At 48.3% G+C, this 16,626-nt stretch overlaps 1 protein-coding gene across 1 annotated transcript; it reads right to left on the reverse strand.

Annotated features, from left to right (window-relative positions):
* Positions 1-14,788: 14,788 nt before the first annotated feature.
* LOC123750035 (clumping factor A-like) lies at positions 14,789-15,753 on the reverse strand. Its single transcript, XM_045732161.1, has 2 exons — positions 15,662-15,753; positions 14,789-15,401 (listed from the first exon to the last, which is right to left on the reverse strand). The coding sequence occupies exons 1-2, from the start codon at positions 15,751-15,753 to the stop codon at positions 14,789-14,791; spliced, it is 705 nt and encodes a 234-aa protein (XP_045588117.1).
* Between the last annotated feature and the right edge of the window lie 873 nt (positions 15,754-16,626).

Consider the following 16,626-nt stretch of genomic DNA (forward strand, 5'->3'; position numbering starts at 1 on the left):
ACTAGACTAGTCCCAGAACTAAGAGGCATGAGTTATGAGGAAAGGCTGCGGGAAATGCACCTCACGACACTGGAAGACAGAAGAGTAAGGGGGGACATGATCACAACCTACAAAATCCTCAGGGGAATCGACCGGGTAAACAAGGACGAACTTTTCAACACTGGTGGGACGCGAACAAGGGGACACAGGTGGAAGCTGAGTACCCAAATGAGCCACAGAGACGTTAGAAAGAACTTTTTCAGTGTCAGAGTAGTTAGCAAATGGAATGCATTAGGAAGTGATGTGGTGGAGGCTGACTCCATTCACAGTTTCAAATGTAGATATGATAGAGCCCAATAGGCTCAGGAATCTGTACACCAGTTGATTGACGGTTGAGAGGCGGGACCAAAGAGCCAGAGCTCAACCCCCGCAAGCACAATTAGGTGAGTACAATTAGGTGAGTACACACACACACACACACACACACACACACACACACACACACACACACACACACACACACACACACACACACACACACACACACACACACACACACACACACACACACACACACACACACACACACACACACACACACACACACACACACACACACACACACACACACACACACACACACACACACACACACACACACACACACACACACACACACACACACACACACACACACACACACACAGTAGGCGGGGAGACGGTAGGGGAGACACACGATTAGTGAGGTCCGCGGAAATTCGTCAATTTCTCGGGACATTGAAGGAGTATAGAGGCTAGATCATAGTATTTGGCCTCTCGCAGTGTGTAGTTAGCAGGGTGCAACATAGCATAGTCATATCGCTAGCGATAGTGCGAAGATTTGGTGAAGAAACCAAAGTGGAGCTAGTGGCTTCACCGGTGCATGTAAATGTGCGACCTGACCGGGTGGGACACCCCGCCGCAGAACTACCTGACTGTGTTGTTGAGTGGTGACTGTGATCAGTGGTTCAGTGAATTAGTGAACTGTCACACAACGATACAGTGACTGACTCCAGAGCTTTGTGTAGACAGAGAAGAACCGACCTCATCAATCTACCAGCACTTAGTGAATCACCTAGTGGGAGACAACGACGGATAACCATCGTCATCATACATCGTCCTTACTCATCTGGTTGTGTGAGCGGGAGGCAGACTGGTATGTACCCCCTCTCTGGTCAATTAATCAGGTGTACAAATTGAGGTAAAATATTATCAAATTCTTGTTCAGGATATCATATATATTTAAAAATATCAGGGTGGCTCATTTAGGCAGAGGTAACGCATAAGGGATATCTTGACACATACACGCACGCCCGCCCACGTACGTATACACGCACACAAGTGTACACACGCTAAAACAGACACACACACACAATCGATCAGTCAGGGGGAAAAGGCATTAACACCTGGGATCAGGACCTTACTATCCCCCCCTCTTGACCCACCCATCTGACCTGACCAGACCTGGTCGCCATCTCCGCCCCCCCCACCCCCAGTCCCCCGCATCGCCCATACACACACTCTTCCCATCCCCACTCTCTCCCCCTCTCTCCCTCTCCCACTCCCTCTCTCCCACTCTCTCTCTCTCCCACTCTCTATCTCTCCCACTCTCTATCTCTCCCACTATCTCTCTCCTGCTCTCTCTCTCTCTCTCTCTCTCTCTCTCTCTCTCTCTCTCTCTCTCTCTCTCTCTCTCTCTCTCTCTCTCTCTCTCTCTCTCTCTCTCTCTCTCTCTTTCTCTTTCTCTTTCTCTTTCTCTCTCTCTCTCTCTCCCTCTCCCTCTCTTTCCTTCCCCCTCCCTCTCTTCCCACACACACACACACACACACACACACACACACACACACACACACACACACACACACACACACACACACACACACACACACACACACACACACACACACACACACACACACACACACACACACACACACACACACACACACACACACACACACACACACACACACACACACACACACACACACACACACACACACACACACACACACACACACACACACACACACACACACACACACACACACACACACACACACACACACACACACACACACACACACACACACACACACACACACACACACACACACACACACACACACACACACACACACACACACACACACACACACACACACACACACACACACACACACACACACACACACACACACACACACACACACACACACACACACACACACACACACACACACACACACACACACACACACACACACACACACACACACACACACACACACACACACACACACACACACACACACACACACACACACACACACACACACACACCCGCCGGATGGCAGGTCCTGCCTCACAGGGTTACTTGAATTCTACGACCAGGCAACAAAAATAAGGCAAGAAAGAGAAGGGTGGGCAGACTGCATATTTTTGGATTGTCAGAAAGCCTTTGATACAGTGCCACACAAGAGGCTAGTGCGAAAGTTGGAGATGCAGGCTGGAGTGAGAGGGAAGGTACTCCGGTGGATAGAGGAATACCTAAGCAACAGGAGACAACGAGTCTGTGTGAGGGGTGAGGTCTCAGATTGGCGAGACGTCACAAGTGGAGTCCCGCAGGGGTCAGTCCTTGGACCTATACTGTTTCTGGTATATGTAAATGATCTCCCAGAGGGTATAGATTCGTTCCTCTCAATGTTTGCCGACGATGCAAAAATTATGAGGAGGATTGAAACAGAGGATGATAGTAGGAGGCTACAAGATGACCTGGATAGACTGAGTGAATGGTCCAACAAATGGCTGTTGAAGTTCAACCCGAGTAAATGCAAAGTAATGAAACTAGGCAGTGGAAACAGGAGGCCAGGCACAGGATACAGAATAGGAGATGAAGTACTTAATGAAACAGACAGAGAGAAAGATCTAGGAGTTGATATCACACCAAACCTGTCTCCTGAAGCCCACATAAAGAGAATAACGTCTGCGGCATATGCGAGGCTGGCTAACATCAGAACGGCGTTCAGGAACCTGTGTAAGGAATCATTCAGAATCTTGTACACCACATATGTAAGACCAATCCTGGAGTATGCGGCCCCAGCATGGAGCCCGTACCTTGTCAAGCACAAGACGAAGCTGGAAAAAGTCCAAAGGTATGCTACTAGACTAGTCCCAGAACTAAGAGGCATGAGTTATGAGGAAAGGCTGCGGGAAATGCACCTCACGACACTGGAAGACAGAAGAGTAAGGGGGGACATGATCACAACCTACAAAATCCTCAGGGGAATCGACCGGGTAAACAAGGACGAACTTTTCAACACTGGTGGGACGCGAACAAGGGGACACAGGTGGAAGCTGAGTACCCAAATGAGCCACAGAGACGTTAGAAAGAACTTTTTCAGTGTCAGAGTAGTTAGCAAATGGAATGCATTAGGAAGTGATGTGGTGGAGGCTGACTCCATTCACAGTTTCAAATGTAGATATGATAGAGCCCAATAGGCTCAGGAATCTGTACACCAGTTGATTGACGGTTGAGAGGCGGGACCAAAGAGCCAGAGCTCAACCCCCGCAAGCACAATTAGGTGAGTACAATTAGGTGAGTACACACACACACACACACACACACACACACACACACACACACACACACACACACACACACACACACACACACACACACACACACACACACACACACACACACACACACACACACACACACACACACACACACACACACACACACACACACACACACACACACACACACACACACACACACACACACACACACACACACACACACACACACACACACACACACACACACACACACACACACACACACACACACACACACACACACACACACACACACACACACACACACACACACACACACACACACACACAGTAGGCGGGGAGACGGTAGGGGAGACACACGATTAGTGAGGTCCGCGGAAATTCGTCAATTTCTCGGGACATTGAAGGAGTATAGAGGCTAGATCATAGTATTTGGCCTCTCGCAGTGTGTAGTTAGCAGGGTGCAACATAGCATAGTCATATCGCTAGCGATAGTGCGAAGATTTGGTGAAGAAACCAAAGTGGAGCTAGTGGCTTCACCGGTGCATGTAAATGTGCGACCTGACCGGGTGGGACACCCCGCCGCAGAACTACCTGACTGTGTTGTTGAGTGGTGACTGTGATCAGTGGTTCAGTGAATTAGTGAACTGTCACACAACGATACAGTGACTGACTCCAGAGCTTTGTGTAGACAGAGAAGAACCGACCTCATCAATCTACCAGCACTTAGTGAATCACCTAGTGGGAGACAACGACGGATAACCATCGTCATCATACATCGTCCTTACTCATCTGGTTGTGTGAGCGGGAGGCAGACTGGTATGTACCCCCTCTCTGGTCAATTAATCAGGTGTACAAATTGAGGTAAAATATTATCAAATTCTTGTTCAGGATATCATATATATTTAAAAATATCAGGGTGGCTCATTTAGGCAGAGGTAACGCATAAGGGATATCTTGACACATACACGCACGCCCGCCCACGTACGTATACACGCACACAAGTGTACACACGCTAAAACAGACACACACACACAATCGATCAGTCAGGGGGAAAAGGCATTAACACCTGGGATCAGGACCTTACTATCCCCCCCTCTTGACCCACCCATCTGACCTGACCAGACCTGGTCGCCATCTCCGCCCCCCCCACCCCCAGTCCCCCGCATCGCCCATACACACACTCTTCCCATCCCCACTCTCTCCCCCTCTCTCCCTCTCCCACTCCCTCTCTCCCACTCTCTCTCTCTCCCACTCTCTATCTCTCCCACTCTCTATCTCTCCCACTATCTCTCTCCTGCTCTCTCTCTCTCTCTCTCTCTCTCTCTCTCTCTCTCTCTCTCTCTCTCTCTCTCTCTCTCTCTCTCTCTCTCTCTCTCTCTCTCTCTCTCTCTCTCTCTCTCTCTCTCTCTTTCTCTTTCTCTTTCTCTTTCTCTCTCTCTCTCTCTCCCTCTCCCTCTCTTTCCTTCCCCCTCCCTCTCTTCCCACACACACACACACACACACACACACACACACACACACACACACACACACACACACACACACAACTACACACACACATCTACACACATATACACACACACCTCCCCCCCTCTCTCCTTCACCTGCTTCACCACCCGTTCTCTCCCTCACCTGCTCTCTCCCTCTCCATCTATCTCCCTCTCCTCTCCTCTCTCTCCCTCTCCTCTCCTCTCTCTCCCTCTCTCCCTCCCGCCTCTCTCTCCATCTCCTCCCCCCTCCCCTTCTACTTTCTTCTCACTTCAGTGGAAGGGTCGGATCCCCCCCCACCCACCCATTTATCTCTCCCTTTATCACTCCCTTCTCTCTCTCTCTTTCTCTCTCTCTTTCTCTCTCTCTTCCTCTCTCTCTCTCCCTCCCCCATCCCGCTCTGCCCTCCTGACAAATCCTTTCACGGCACATGTATACGAACAGGGTCAAGCAAGGCAGCCAGAGGTACCAGGGGAACAGGGAAGAGCCAAGGTGATGAAATGAAGGGAATGTTTGCCCAGTTTCTGGAGTACATCAAGAGTGAGATGCAAGAAATGATGCAGGAAATGAAGAACAAAATAAGCAACCTGAAAAGAGAGCTGACAGCAGCAAAGGAGGAGATTAGAGCCCTCATAGAGAATGGTATCGAGGCTGAGAATCAGAAAACCATCCAGGGAGAAGGTGGTAATAGTTTTTTGGATGAGAATGCCACAATAAAAGCAACATTTGCGGAAATACTAAAAAAAAATTACTGAAGTAATGACTGCAGTGATGGAGGTGGCCATGAAAGCAGCCACCTCACAGGAGGCGGCATGCTCCACTAGCCAACTGCTGGAAAGGAACAGATCAGTGGTTGCGGTGGGTATTAAAGAGCAGGAAGGCTCTAATAGGACAGAGTGGAATGACAAGGACAAAGCAGCAGTGAATGAAGTACTAAAGGCACTAGACATGGAAGAGGCAGAGCATAGCATTGAGAAGGTTTTCTGGCTAGGTTGGTACAACAAAGACCGAGACTGAATGATAAAGATAGTGTTTGCAAACGAGAGCACAAAGGAGAAGATCCTATCAAGGAAGAGCTCCCTGAAAAACGTGGGGAAATTAAAAAATGTATTCCTCCAGAGAGACATGACAAGGGAGGAGAGAGCCGTGGCGGCAGAAGCAAGGAAGAGGCGCAGGGCGAGAGGGGAAAACCAGGAAGTCACAGCTCCCAACACAACACCCCCAGAAGCGAGGGGGGAACCCACAACCAGCTACCCAGTAACACCAGAAGGGAGGACAACTCCACCTCCCTCCTCTGCATAGAAAACCCCCCTACCCCAAACCCTCCCTGCCCCCACTCAAATGTTCAGCCAAATCTCCCTCCCCCCACACCCAATCCCCACCCTTCTACCCCTCCCCTCCTCCCGAGTCCTCCCTCCCCCCCTTTCCTTCCCGTCCTCCCTCCCCTTTCACCCCATACCCTGCCCTCCCCCTTCAGTGGATCCCCCGCCCCTCATCCCAGTATCCTCTGAGACCCTGTTATCCACCTCACAGGTCCTCACACCCATGGAACAGCCTCCCCCACCAGCAGAACAGTCACCAAGGAGGCGATTTGAGAAGGGACAGAAGAAAGTGAGCCTCAAAGCGATGTACACTAACATAGATGGAATTACAAATAATGCAAATGAGCTTGGAGAACGGGTACTAGAGGGAAACCCAGACATAATAGCCCTCACAGAAACAAAGAGCAAACAAATATTTCTATTAATATAATAGAAAGAGCAGCTTCTGTTGCTAGCAGGAATGGATCTGGACTACTAATTATGGGAGACTTCAACCATGGGAAGATAGATTGGAAGAACAGAGACCCGCATGGAGGACCAGAAACATGGAGGGCTAAGCTGCTGGACGTGGCAACAAGAAACTTTCTAAGTCAGCACATCAAAGAACCAACAAGAATGAGAGGAGAAGATGAACCAGCAATGCTTGATTTGATATTTACCCTAAATGAGTGGGATATAAGAGAAGTTAATATGGAAGTGCCCTTGGGAATGAGTGACCACAGTGTATTGATCTTTGAGTACCTGGTAGAGCTTGAACTTATCTCCCCCCAAAAAGAACTAGGAATCAAAAGGCTGGCATACCGAAAGGGAAATTATGAACAGATGAGAAGTTTCCTAAGTGAAATACCTTGGGACACAGACCTCAGAGATAAGTCTGTACAGGGTATGATGGACTATGTTACCCAAAAGTGTCAGGAGGCAGTAAATAGGTTCATCCCGGCCCAAAGGGAAAAATCCGAGAAGCAACAGAAGAATCCATGGTATAATAGGGCATGTATGGAAGCGAAGAAACTGAACAAAAGGGCGTGGAGGAACTTCCGGAATAACAGAACACCAGAAAGCAGAGAGAGATACCAGAGAACCAGGAATGAGTACGTCAGGGTGAGAAGAGAAGCAGAGAAAAGTTTTGAAAATGATATTGCAAACAAAGCCAAGACCGAACCAAAGCTACTCCACAGTCACATCAGAAGGAAAACAACAGTGAAAGAACAGGTATTGAAACTTCGAACAGGCGAGGACAGGTATACAGAGAATGACAGAGAGGTGTGTGAAGAACTCAACAAGAGGTTCCAGGAGGTCTTCACAATAGAACAAGGTGAGGTCACTGTGCTAGGAGAAAGGGAGGTAAACCAGACGGCCTTGGAAGAGTTCGAAATTACGAGAGAGGAGGTCAAGAGACACCTGCTGGATCTGGATGTTAGAAAGGCTGTTGGTCCAGATGGGATCTCACCATGGATACTGAAAGAGTGTGCAGGGGCACTTTGCTTGCCACTCTCCATAGTGTATAGTAAGTCACAGGAGACGGGAGACCTACCAGAAATATGGAAGACGGCGAATGTGGTCCCAATATACAAAAAGGGCGACAGGCAAGAGGCACTTAACTACAGGCCAGTGTCCTTGACTTGTATACCATGCAAGGTGATGGAGAAGATCGTGAGAAAAAACCTGGTAACACATCTGGAGAGAAAGGACTTCGTGACAAATCGCCAACATGGGTTCAGGGAGGGTAAATCTTGCCTTACAGGCTTGATAGAATTCTACGATCAGGTGACAAAGATTAAGCAAGAAAGAGAGGGCTGGGCGGACTGCATTTTCTTGGATTGTCGGAAAGCCTTTGACACAGTACCGCATAAGAGGCTGGTACATAAGCTGGAGAGACAGGCAGGTGTAGGTGGTAAGGTCCTCCAGTGGATATAGGAGTATCTAAGCAATAGGAAGCAGAGAGTTACGGTGAGGGGTGAGACCTCCGATTGGCGTGAAGTCACCAGTGGAGTCCCACAGGGCTCTGTACTCGGTCCTATCTTGTTTCTGATATATGTAAATGATCTCCCAGAGGGTATCGATTCATTTCTCTCAATGTTTGCAGACGATGCTAAAATTATGAGAAGGATTAAAACAGAAGAGGACTGTTTGAGGCTTCAAGAAGACCTAGACAAGCTGAAGGAATGGTCGAACAAATGGTTGTTAGAGTTTAACCCAACCAAATGTAATGTAATGAAGATAGGTGTAGGGAGCAGGAGGCCAGATACAAGGTATCATCTCGGAGAGGAAATTCTTCAGAAGTCAGAGAAGGAAAAAGACTTGGGGGTTGATATCACGCCAGACCTGTCTCCTGCAGCACATATCAAGCGGATAACATCAGCGGCATATGCCAGGCTGGCCAGCATACGAACGGCATTCAGAAACTTGTGTAAAGAATCATTCAGAAGTTTGTATACCACATATGTCAGGCCAATCCTGGAGTATGCAGCCCCAGCATGGAGTCCATATCTAGTCAAGGATAAGACTAAACTGGAAAAGGTTCAAAGGTTTGCCACCAGACTAGTACCCGAGCTGAGAGGTATGAGCTACGAGGAGAGACTACGGGAATTAAACCTCACTTCGCTGGAAGGCAGAAAAGTTAGGGGGGACATGATCACCACATTCAAGATTCTGAAGGGAGTTGATAGGGTAGATAAAGACAGTCTATTTAACACAAGGGAAACACGTACAAGGGGACACAGGTAGAAACTGAGTGCCCAAATGAGCCACAGAGATATTAGAAAGAACTTTTTTAGTGTCAGAGTGGTGGACAAATGGAATGCATTAGGAAGAGATGTGGTGGAGGCTGACTCCATACACAATTACAAGTGTAGATATGATAGAGCCCGATAGGCTCAGGAATCTGTACACCTGTTGATTGATGGTTGAGAGGCGGGACCAAAGAGCCAGAGCTCAACCCCCTCTAACACAACTAGGTGAGTACAACTAGGTGAGTACACACACACACACACACACACTGTGGCCCAAATGAGCCACAGAGATATTAGAAAAAACTTTTTTAGTGTCAGAGTGGTTGACAAATGGAATGCATTATAAGTGATGTGGTGGAGGCTGACTCCATACACAGTTTCAAGTGTAGATATGATAGAGCCCAATAGGCTAAGGAATCTGTACACCTGTTGATTGACGGTGAGAGGCGGGACCAAAGAGCCAGAGCTTATCCCCCACAAACACAACTAGGTGAGTACAACTAGGTGAGTACACACACACACACACACACACACACACACACACACACACACACACACACACACACACACACACACACACACACACACACACACACACACACACACACACACACACACAGGACTTCACACACCCCAGGACTTCTTCCTGCCCCAAGCAGGCCTGAGGAAGACCTAAGCCCTTCATCCCTCACTCCACCTCCCCCAGAACCCCTGGCAACTACCTCACAGGAGGAGGAGCCTACCCAAGTAGCAATGACCATGGAACAACTTCCTACACTTGTGGGGGAGTGAGGGTGAAATTGGATATAAGAAAGTGAGCATCAAGGTAATGTACTCAAACATTGATGGGATTACCAATAAAGCAAGTGAACTGGCAGAAAGGGCGCAAGAAGAAAACCCTGATGTAATAGGACTAACGAAAACAAAATTGTCAAGAGTCATAAAAGATGCTGTGTTTGCAAAGGACTACTATATAGTAAGGAAAGAGAGGGAAGGGAGAGGAGGTGGAGGAGTGGCCCTGCTGATAAGGAAGGACTGGAGTTTTGATGAGATGGAAATTCCGGGCTGTGACGGATTCAGAGATTAAATAACAGGAACTATAACAATGGGAGGACCTAAGATAATAGTGGCAGTCATTTACAACCCCTCCCCTAAATGACAGAAGACCTAGACAGGAGTTTGATAGGAACAACATGGCAACCATTAATATAATAGAGAGAGCAGCTTCAGTTGCCTGCAGGAATGGCTCAAGACTCTTAATCATGGGCGATTTCAACCATGAAAAGATAGACTGGGAGAATGGGGACCCACCTGGATGTGCAGATACGTGGAGAGCTAAACTCTTGGCAGTGGCAACAAGGAATTTTCTGAGTCAGCATGTCAAGGAACCCACAAGAGTGAGAGGCAATGATGAACCAGCTAGACTCGACTTAATATTCACCCTGAATGATTCAGAAATAAGGGAAGTCAAAGTTGAAGCCCCCATAGGAATGAGTGACCACAGTGTACTGACCTTTGAGTATTTGTTGGAGGTAGGGATAACCTATCCAAGGATGGGATCGGAAGGAAAAAGGTTGAATTACCGAAGAGGAAAGTATGACGAGATGAGGAACTTCCTCAGGGGAATACCATGGGAAACAGAACTTAGAGACAAGAATGTGCAGGTCATGATGGATTTTGTCACCCAGAAGTGCCAGGAAGCTGCAGACATGTTTATCCCCGTCCAAAAGTAGAAAAACGAAAAACAACAGAAAAACCCATGGTTCAACCAGGAATGCAAGGTAGCAAAGCAACTGAGTAAAAGAACATGGAGAAACTACAGAAATAACACAACACCAGTGAGCAGGGAGAGATACCAGAGGGCCAGACATGAATACCTCAGAGTAAGGAGGGAAACAGAGAGACAGTTTGAAAATGACATCGGGAGTAAAGCCAAGACCCAACCAAAGCTGCTCCACAGCCACATCAGGAGGAAAACAGCAGTGAAGGAACAAGTGATGAAGCTGCAAAAAGAGGAGAACAGATACACAGAGAATGACAAGGAGGTGTGTGAAGAACTCAAGAGATTCCAGGAGGTCTTCACAATAGAACAAGGAGAAGCCCCTGCACTAAATGAGGAGGCGGCAAACCAAGCAACCTTGGAGGAATTTGACCTCACCAGTGATGAGGTCAAAAGGTGTCTGCTAGAGCCAGATGTGACAAAGGCTGTTGGGCCTGACAGTATCTAAACATGGATACTGAAGGAAGGTGCAGAAGCACTAAATGTGCCACTCTCAATGGTGTATAACAGGTCACTGGAAACTGGAGACTTACCAGAAAGTTGGAAGACAGCTAACATGGTCCCAATATACAAGAAGGGTGAAAGGCAAGAGGCACTGAACTACAGGCCAATTTCCTTAACTTGTATACCATGCAAGGTGCTGGAGAAGATCGTGAGGAAAAGACTGGTAGAGCATCTGGAGGGAAATAACTTTGTAATGCACCACCAGCATGGGTTCAGGGATGGTAAATCATGCCTCACAGGTTTAATAGAATTTTATAACCAGGCAACAAAAATTAGGCAGGAAAGAGAAGGGTGGGCACACTGCATTTTCCTGGACTTCCAGAAAGCCTTTGATACAGTACCCCATAAAAGGCTGTTAAAAAAGTTGGAGCAACAGGCAGGAGTAAAAGGGAAGGTGCTCCAGTGGATAAGGGAGTACTTAAGCAACAGGAAACAGCGAGTAACGGTGAGGGGGGAGACATCAGAGTGGCGAGATGTCACCAGCGGAGTCCCACAGGGCTCAGTACTTGGACCCATCCTGTTTCTAATAAATGTAAGCGATCTTTATGAAGGTATAGACTCATTCCTCTCAATGTTTGCTGATGATGCAAAAATTATGAGAACAATCAAGACGGATGAAGATAGACAGAGACTACAGGATGACCTGGATAAACTGGAGGAATGGTCTAGAAAATGGCTGCTAAAGTTCAACTCAGGAAAGTGTAAGGTGATGAAATTAGGCGAAGGGAGCAGGAGGCTGAACACAAGGTATCATCTGGGAGGTGAAATCCTGCAAGAGTCAAATAGAGAGAAAGATCTGGGGGTTGATATCACACCGAACCTGTCCCCAGAGGCCCACATCAAAAGAATATCATCAGCGGCATATGCTAGACTGGCCAACATAAGAACTGCCTTTAGAAACTTGTGTAAGGAATCTTTCAGAATCCTGTATACCACTTATGTAAGACCAATCCTGGAGTATGCAGCTCCAGCCTGGAGTCCATACCTAGTTAAACACAAGACAAAGCTAGAGAAGATTCAGCGGTATGCCACCAGGCTCGTCCCGGAACTGAGAGGAATGAGCTACGAGGAAAGGCTAAAGGAGCTGAACCTCACATCCCTGGAAAACAGAAGAGTAAGGGGAGACATGAGAACCACTTACAAAATTCTCAGGGGAATTGACAGGGTGGACAAAGACAAACTCTTCAGCACGGGTGGGACACGAACAAGGGGACACAGGTGGAAACTTAGTACCCAGATGAGCCACAGAGACGTTAGAAATTTTTTTTTCAGTGTACGAGTAGTTAATAAATGGAATGCACTAGGCAGTGATGTGGTGGAGGCTGACTCCATAGACAGTTTCATATGTAGATATGATAGAGCCCAGTAGGCTCAGGAACTTGTACACCAGTTGATTGACAGTTGAGAGGCGGGACCAAAGAGCCAAAGCTCAACCCCCGCAAGCACAATTAGGTGAGTACAATTAGGTGAATACACACACACACACACACACACACACACACACAAGAAGATCGTGAGAAAAAACCTGGTAACACATCTGGAGCAAAGGGACCTCGTGACAAGTCGCCAACATGGGTTCAGGGAGGGTAAATCTTGCCTGACAGGCTTGATAGAATTCTACGATCAGGTGACAAAGATTAAGCAAGAAAGAGAGGGCTGGGCGGACTGCATTTTCTTGGATGTCCACTCAGCTACAAGATCCCTTGTGGGCGGGTCTGAGTGAAAAATGGTAGTTGTGGACCGGTCTTAGTGAAACATGGTCCTTGTGGGCAGGTCTGAGTCAAACATTGCTCTTGTGGGCAGGTCTGAGTCAAACATGGTCCTTGTGGGCAGGTCTGAGTCAAACATGGTCCTTTTGGGCAGGTCTGAGTCAAACATTGCTCTTGTGGGCGGGTCTGAGTCAAACATGGTCCTTGTGGGTAGGTATGAGTCATACATGGTCCTTGTGGGCAGGTCTGAGTCAAACATGGTCCTTGTGGGCGGGTCTGAGTTAAACATTGCTCTTGTGGGCAGGTCTGAGTCAAACATGCTCCATGTTGGCAGGTCTGACTCAAACGTGGTCCTTGTGGGGCAGGTCTGAGTCAAACATAGTCCTTGTGGGGCAGGTCTGAGTCAAACATGGTCCATGTGGGCAGGTCTGACTCAAACGTGGTCCTTGTGGGCAGGTCTGAGTCAAACATGGTCCTTGTGGGCGGGTCTGAGTCAAACATTGCTCTTGTGGGCAGGTCTGAGTCAAACATGGTCCTTGTGGGCAGGTCGGAGTCAAGCATGGTCCTTGTGGGGCAGGTCTGAGTCAAACATAGTCCTTGTGGGGCAGGTCTGAGTCAAACATGGTCCTTGTGGGGCAGGTCTGAGTCAAACATGGTCCTTGTGGGGCAGGTTTGAGTCAAACATGGTCCTTGTGGGGCAGGTCTGAGTCAAACATGGTCCTTGTGGGGCAGGTCTGAGTCAAACATGGTCCTTGTGGGGCAGGTTTGAGTTAAACATGGTCCTTGTGGGGCAGGTCTGAGTCAAACATGGTCCTTGTGGGGCAGGTCTGAATCAAACATGGTCCTTGTGGGGCAGGTCTGAGTCAAACATGGTCCTTGTGGGGCAGGTCTGAATCAAACATGGTCCTTGTGGGGCAGGTCTGAGTCAAACATGGTCCTTGTGGGGCAGGTCTGAATCAAACATGGCTCTCGTGGGTGGGCTTGAGTCAGTCAGTCAACCAATCAATTAATTGTACAGGTAAAGAACGAGTGGTAAGTGGGACAGTTGGAAGTATGGTCTGAAGAGGAAGTTTCGTAGTAGCTTCGACGTAGACGCAACTACGTAGAGCTTCTACTAGAGAGTAGAAGCTAGTACAGAATGCAGCCAGAGCTTATCCCTGAAGCCGGGCGAGGATTTTTGGACAGTGGTGTAGCAAAATAACTCGTACCGCACAAAGCACCGTGCATTGGGGATAGGGGGCAAGAGAGCCAAGCAGCAGCCAGAAGTCTTTGTTTAATATTCCACTATTGCATCATTATCTTGGGTGGGGGTGTCCTCCGGTTTCTTTTTTTCTTTTTCTTCGGTTTCTTCATTTGGCTTCGTGTCTGGATATGGGTGTCCACAGGCGACGGAGTAGGGACTCGTGGCAATGTCCCAATGATATTCCTCGGTAAGTTGATGGTGATCACCTGGCCAGTATTGAAAGTATCGTATCGGCCTGTGGCTATGTGCTAAATGCTAGGCGCATCGTGGTCCCTCATACAAGAGTATTTGTTTCCTCTGAGGCGTCGAGACTACATCCTCGGAGTCATTCTATTCTTCGCCGGTGAGATCCTCGAAGTCCACATGCTCGTCTGAAGGTGCGTAGTCCTATTCGTCCTGTGTCGTCAGTATTCCTGCTTTCTTTGTGTTGTGGAACCAATGGCAGCGTCTTCTGGTTGTCCGCATTTGTCGTCGTCCGTCTTGGTGTCTGCATTGTCGTCGTCCGTCTTGGTGTCTGCATTGTCGTCGTCCGTCTTGGTGTCTGCATTGTCGTCGTCCGTCTTGGTGTCTGCATTGTCGTCGTCCGTCTTGGTGTCTGCATTGTCGTCGTCCGTCTTGGTGTCTGCATTGTCGTCGTCCGTCTTGGTGTCTGCATTGTCGTCGTCCGTCTTGGTGTCTGCATTGTCGTCGTCCGTCTTGGTGTCTGCATTGTCGTCGTCCGTCTTGGTGTCTGCATTGTCGTCGTCCGTCTTGGTGTCTGCATTGTCGTCGTCCGTGGAGCGTCCGTCTGGGAGTCCGCAGTTGTCGTCGTCCGTGGGGCGTCCGTCTGGGAGTCCGCAGTTGTCGTCGTCCGTGGGGCGTCCGTCTGGGAGTCCGCAGTTGTCGTCGTCCGTGGGGCGTCCGTCTGGGAGTCCGCAGTTGTCGTCGTCCGTGGGGCGTCCGTCTGGGAGTCCGCAGTTGTCATCGTCCGTGGGGCGTCCGTCTGGGAGTCCGCAGTTGTCGTCGTCCGTGGGGCGTCTGTTTGAGAGGTAACATTTTCGCGCTCCATCACTGGTAGCAGTACAGGCGCGGTGCCGTTAGCCTTCAGAAGCCCGTTCACTGTTTTGAATAACCGAATTGTTCAGAACAATCTTGCTATTGAACAATCAAAACCATTGTCTTGCTTCGCAACTCTTTCTGCATATGCAGAAAGCGTTTGCCTGAGTCACATATGCTTCTATGGGGGGGGGAGGAGGTCTGAGTGAAACATGGCCTTTGTGGGAGGATCTGAGTCAAACATGGCCTTTGTGGGCGGGTCTGAGTCAAACATAGCCCTTGTGGGCTGGTCTGAGTCAAACATGGCCCTTGTGGGCGGGTCTGAGTCAAACATGGCCCTTGTGGGCCGGTCTTAGTCAAACATGGCCCTTGTGGGCCTGTCTTAGTCAAACATGGCCCTTGTGGGCGGGTCTGAGTCAAACATGGCCCTTGAGGGCCGGTCTTAGTCAAACATGGCCCTTGTGGGCCTGTCTGAGCCAAACATATGACTTTCGTTTTCTGTTTTAAGGTACTTTCTCAGTTGCCGATATACTCAATTTTTTTAGTATACTCTTAGTATTTTATACAGAACATTTTCAGATATATTTATCGTAGGTGCCGACAGTGTTCGGGTGAACCCGGGCACCCGAGGTCTGCCTGTTTGTTGTTTGTGCCTGATTTTCTGCCTGTTTGTTGTTTGTGTCTGGTTTACTGCCTGTCTCTCTGATTAAGTCTGTCTGTCTGTCTGTCTTCCTTTCTTTCTATTTGTCTCGTTCATCTCCATCCCATTCTACCTCTCTCCAGTTTTCTATCCATCCCTACCGTTCTCTCTTTCCTTGTCTGTACCGTCTTCTCTCGCAGTTGGAAAACGATGTTCGAAGAACGTTGAATTAACGATACATCAACGTTATCCACGTTAATTCAAGGGCGATAACAGCTGAGAAATCTGATTGAAGAAGTCTGTTGATAATCAAACCCACTTTTCACAATTCTTTGAAGTCAATATTTGTCGCAGTATGAGCCAATCCTTCATTAGGAAAGATCTGGGGGTCGAACCCAAGTACAGTATTACACTGGCCATTCAGTCACAAATCACCATGCAAAGTTCATTGAGTCTAGCTGTTGAATACTTTTAATATGTCTATTTTATGGAATGTTCAATTTAGCTAACAAGAATGGTTATGATGCGGTAAAGGTGAACCAACGAATAAATATATGTATATGTTGT

Source organism: Procambarus clarkii, chromosome 74, assembly GCF_040958095.1.
Source record: "Procambarus clarkii isolate CNS0578487 chromosome 74, FALCON_Pclarkii_2.0, whole genome shotgun sequence".
Taxonomy (NCBI): Eukaryota; Metazoa; Arthropoda; class Malacostraca; order Decapoda; family Cambaridae; genus Procambarus; species Procambarus clarkii.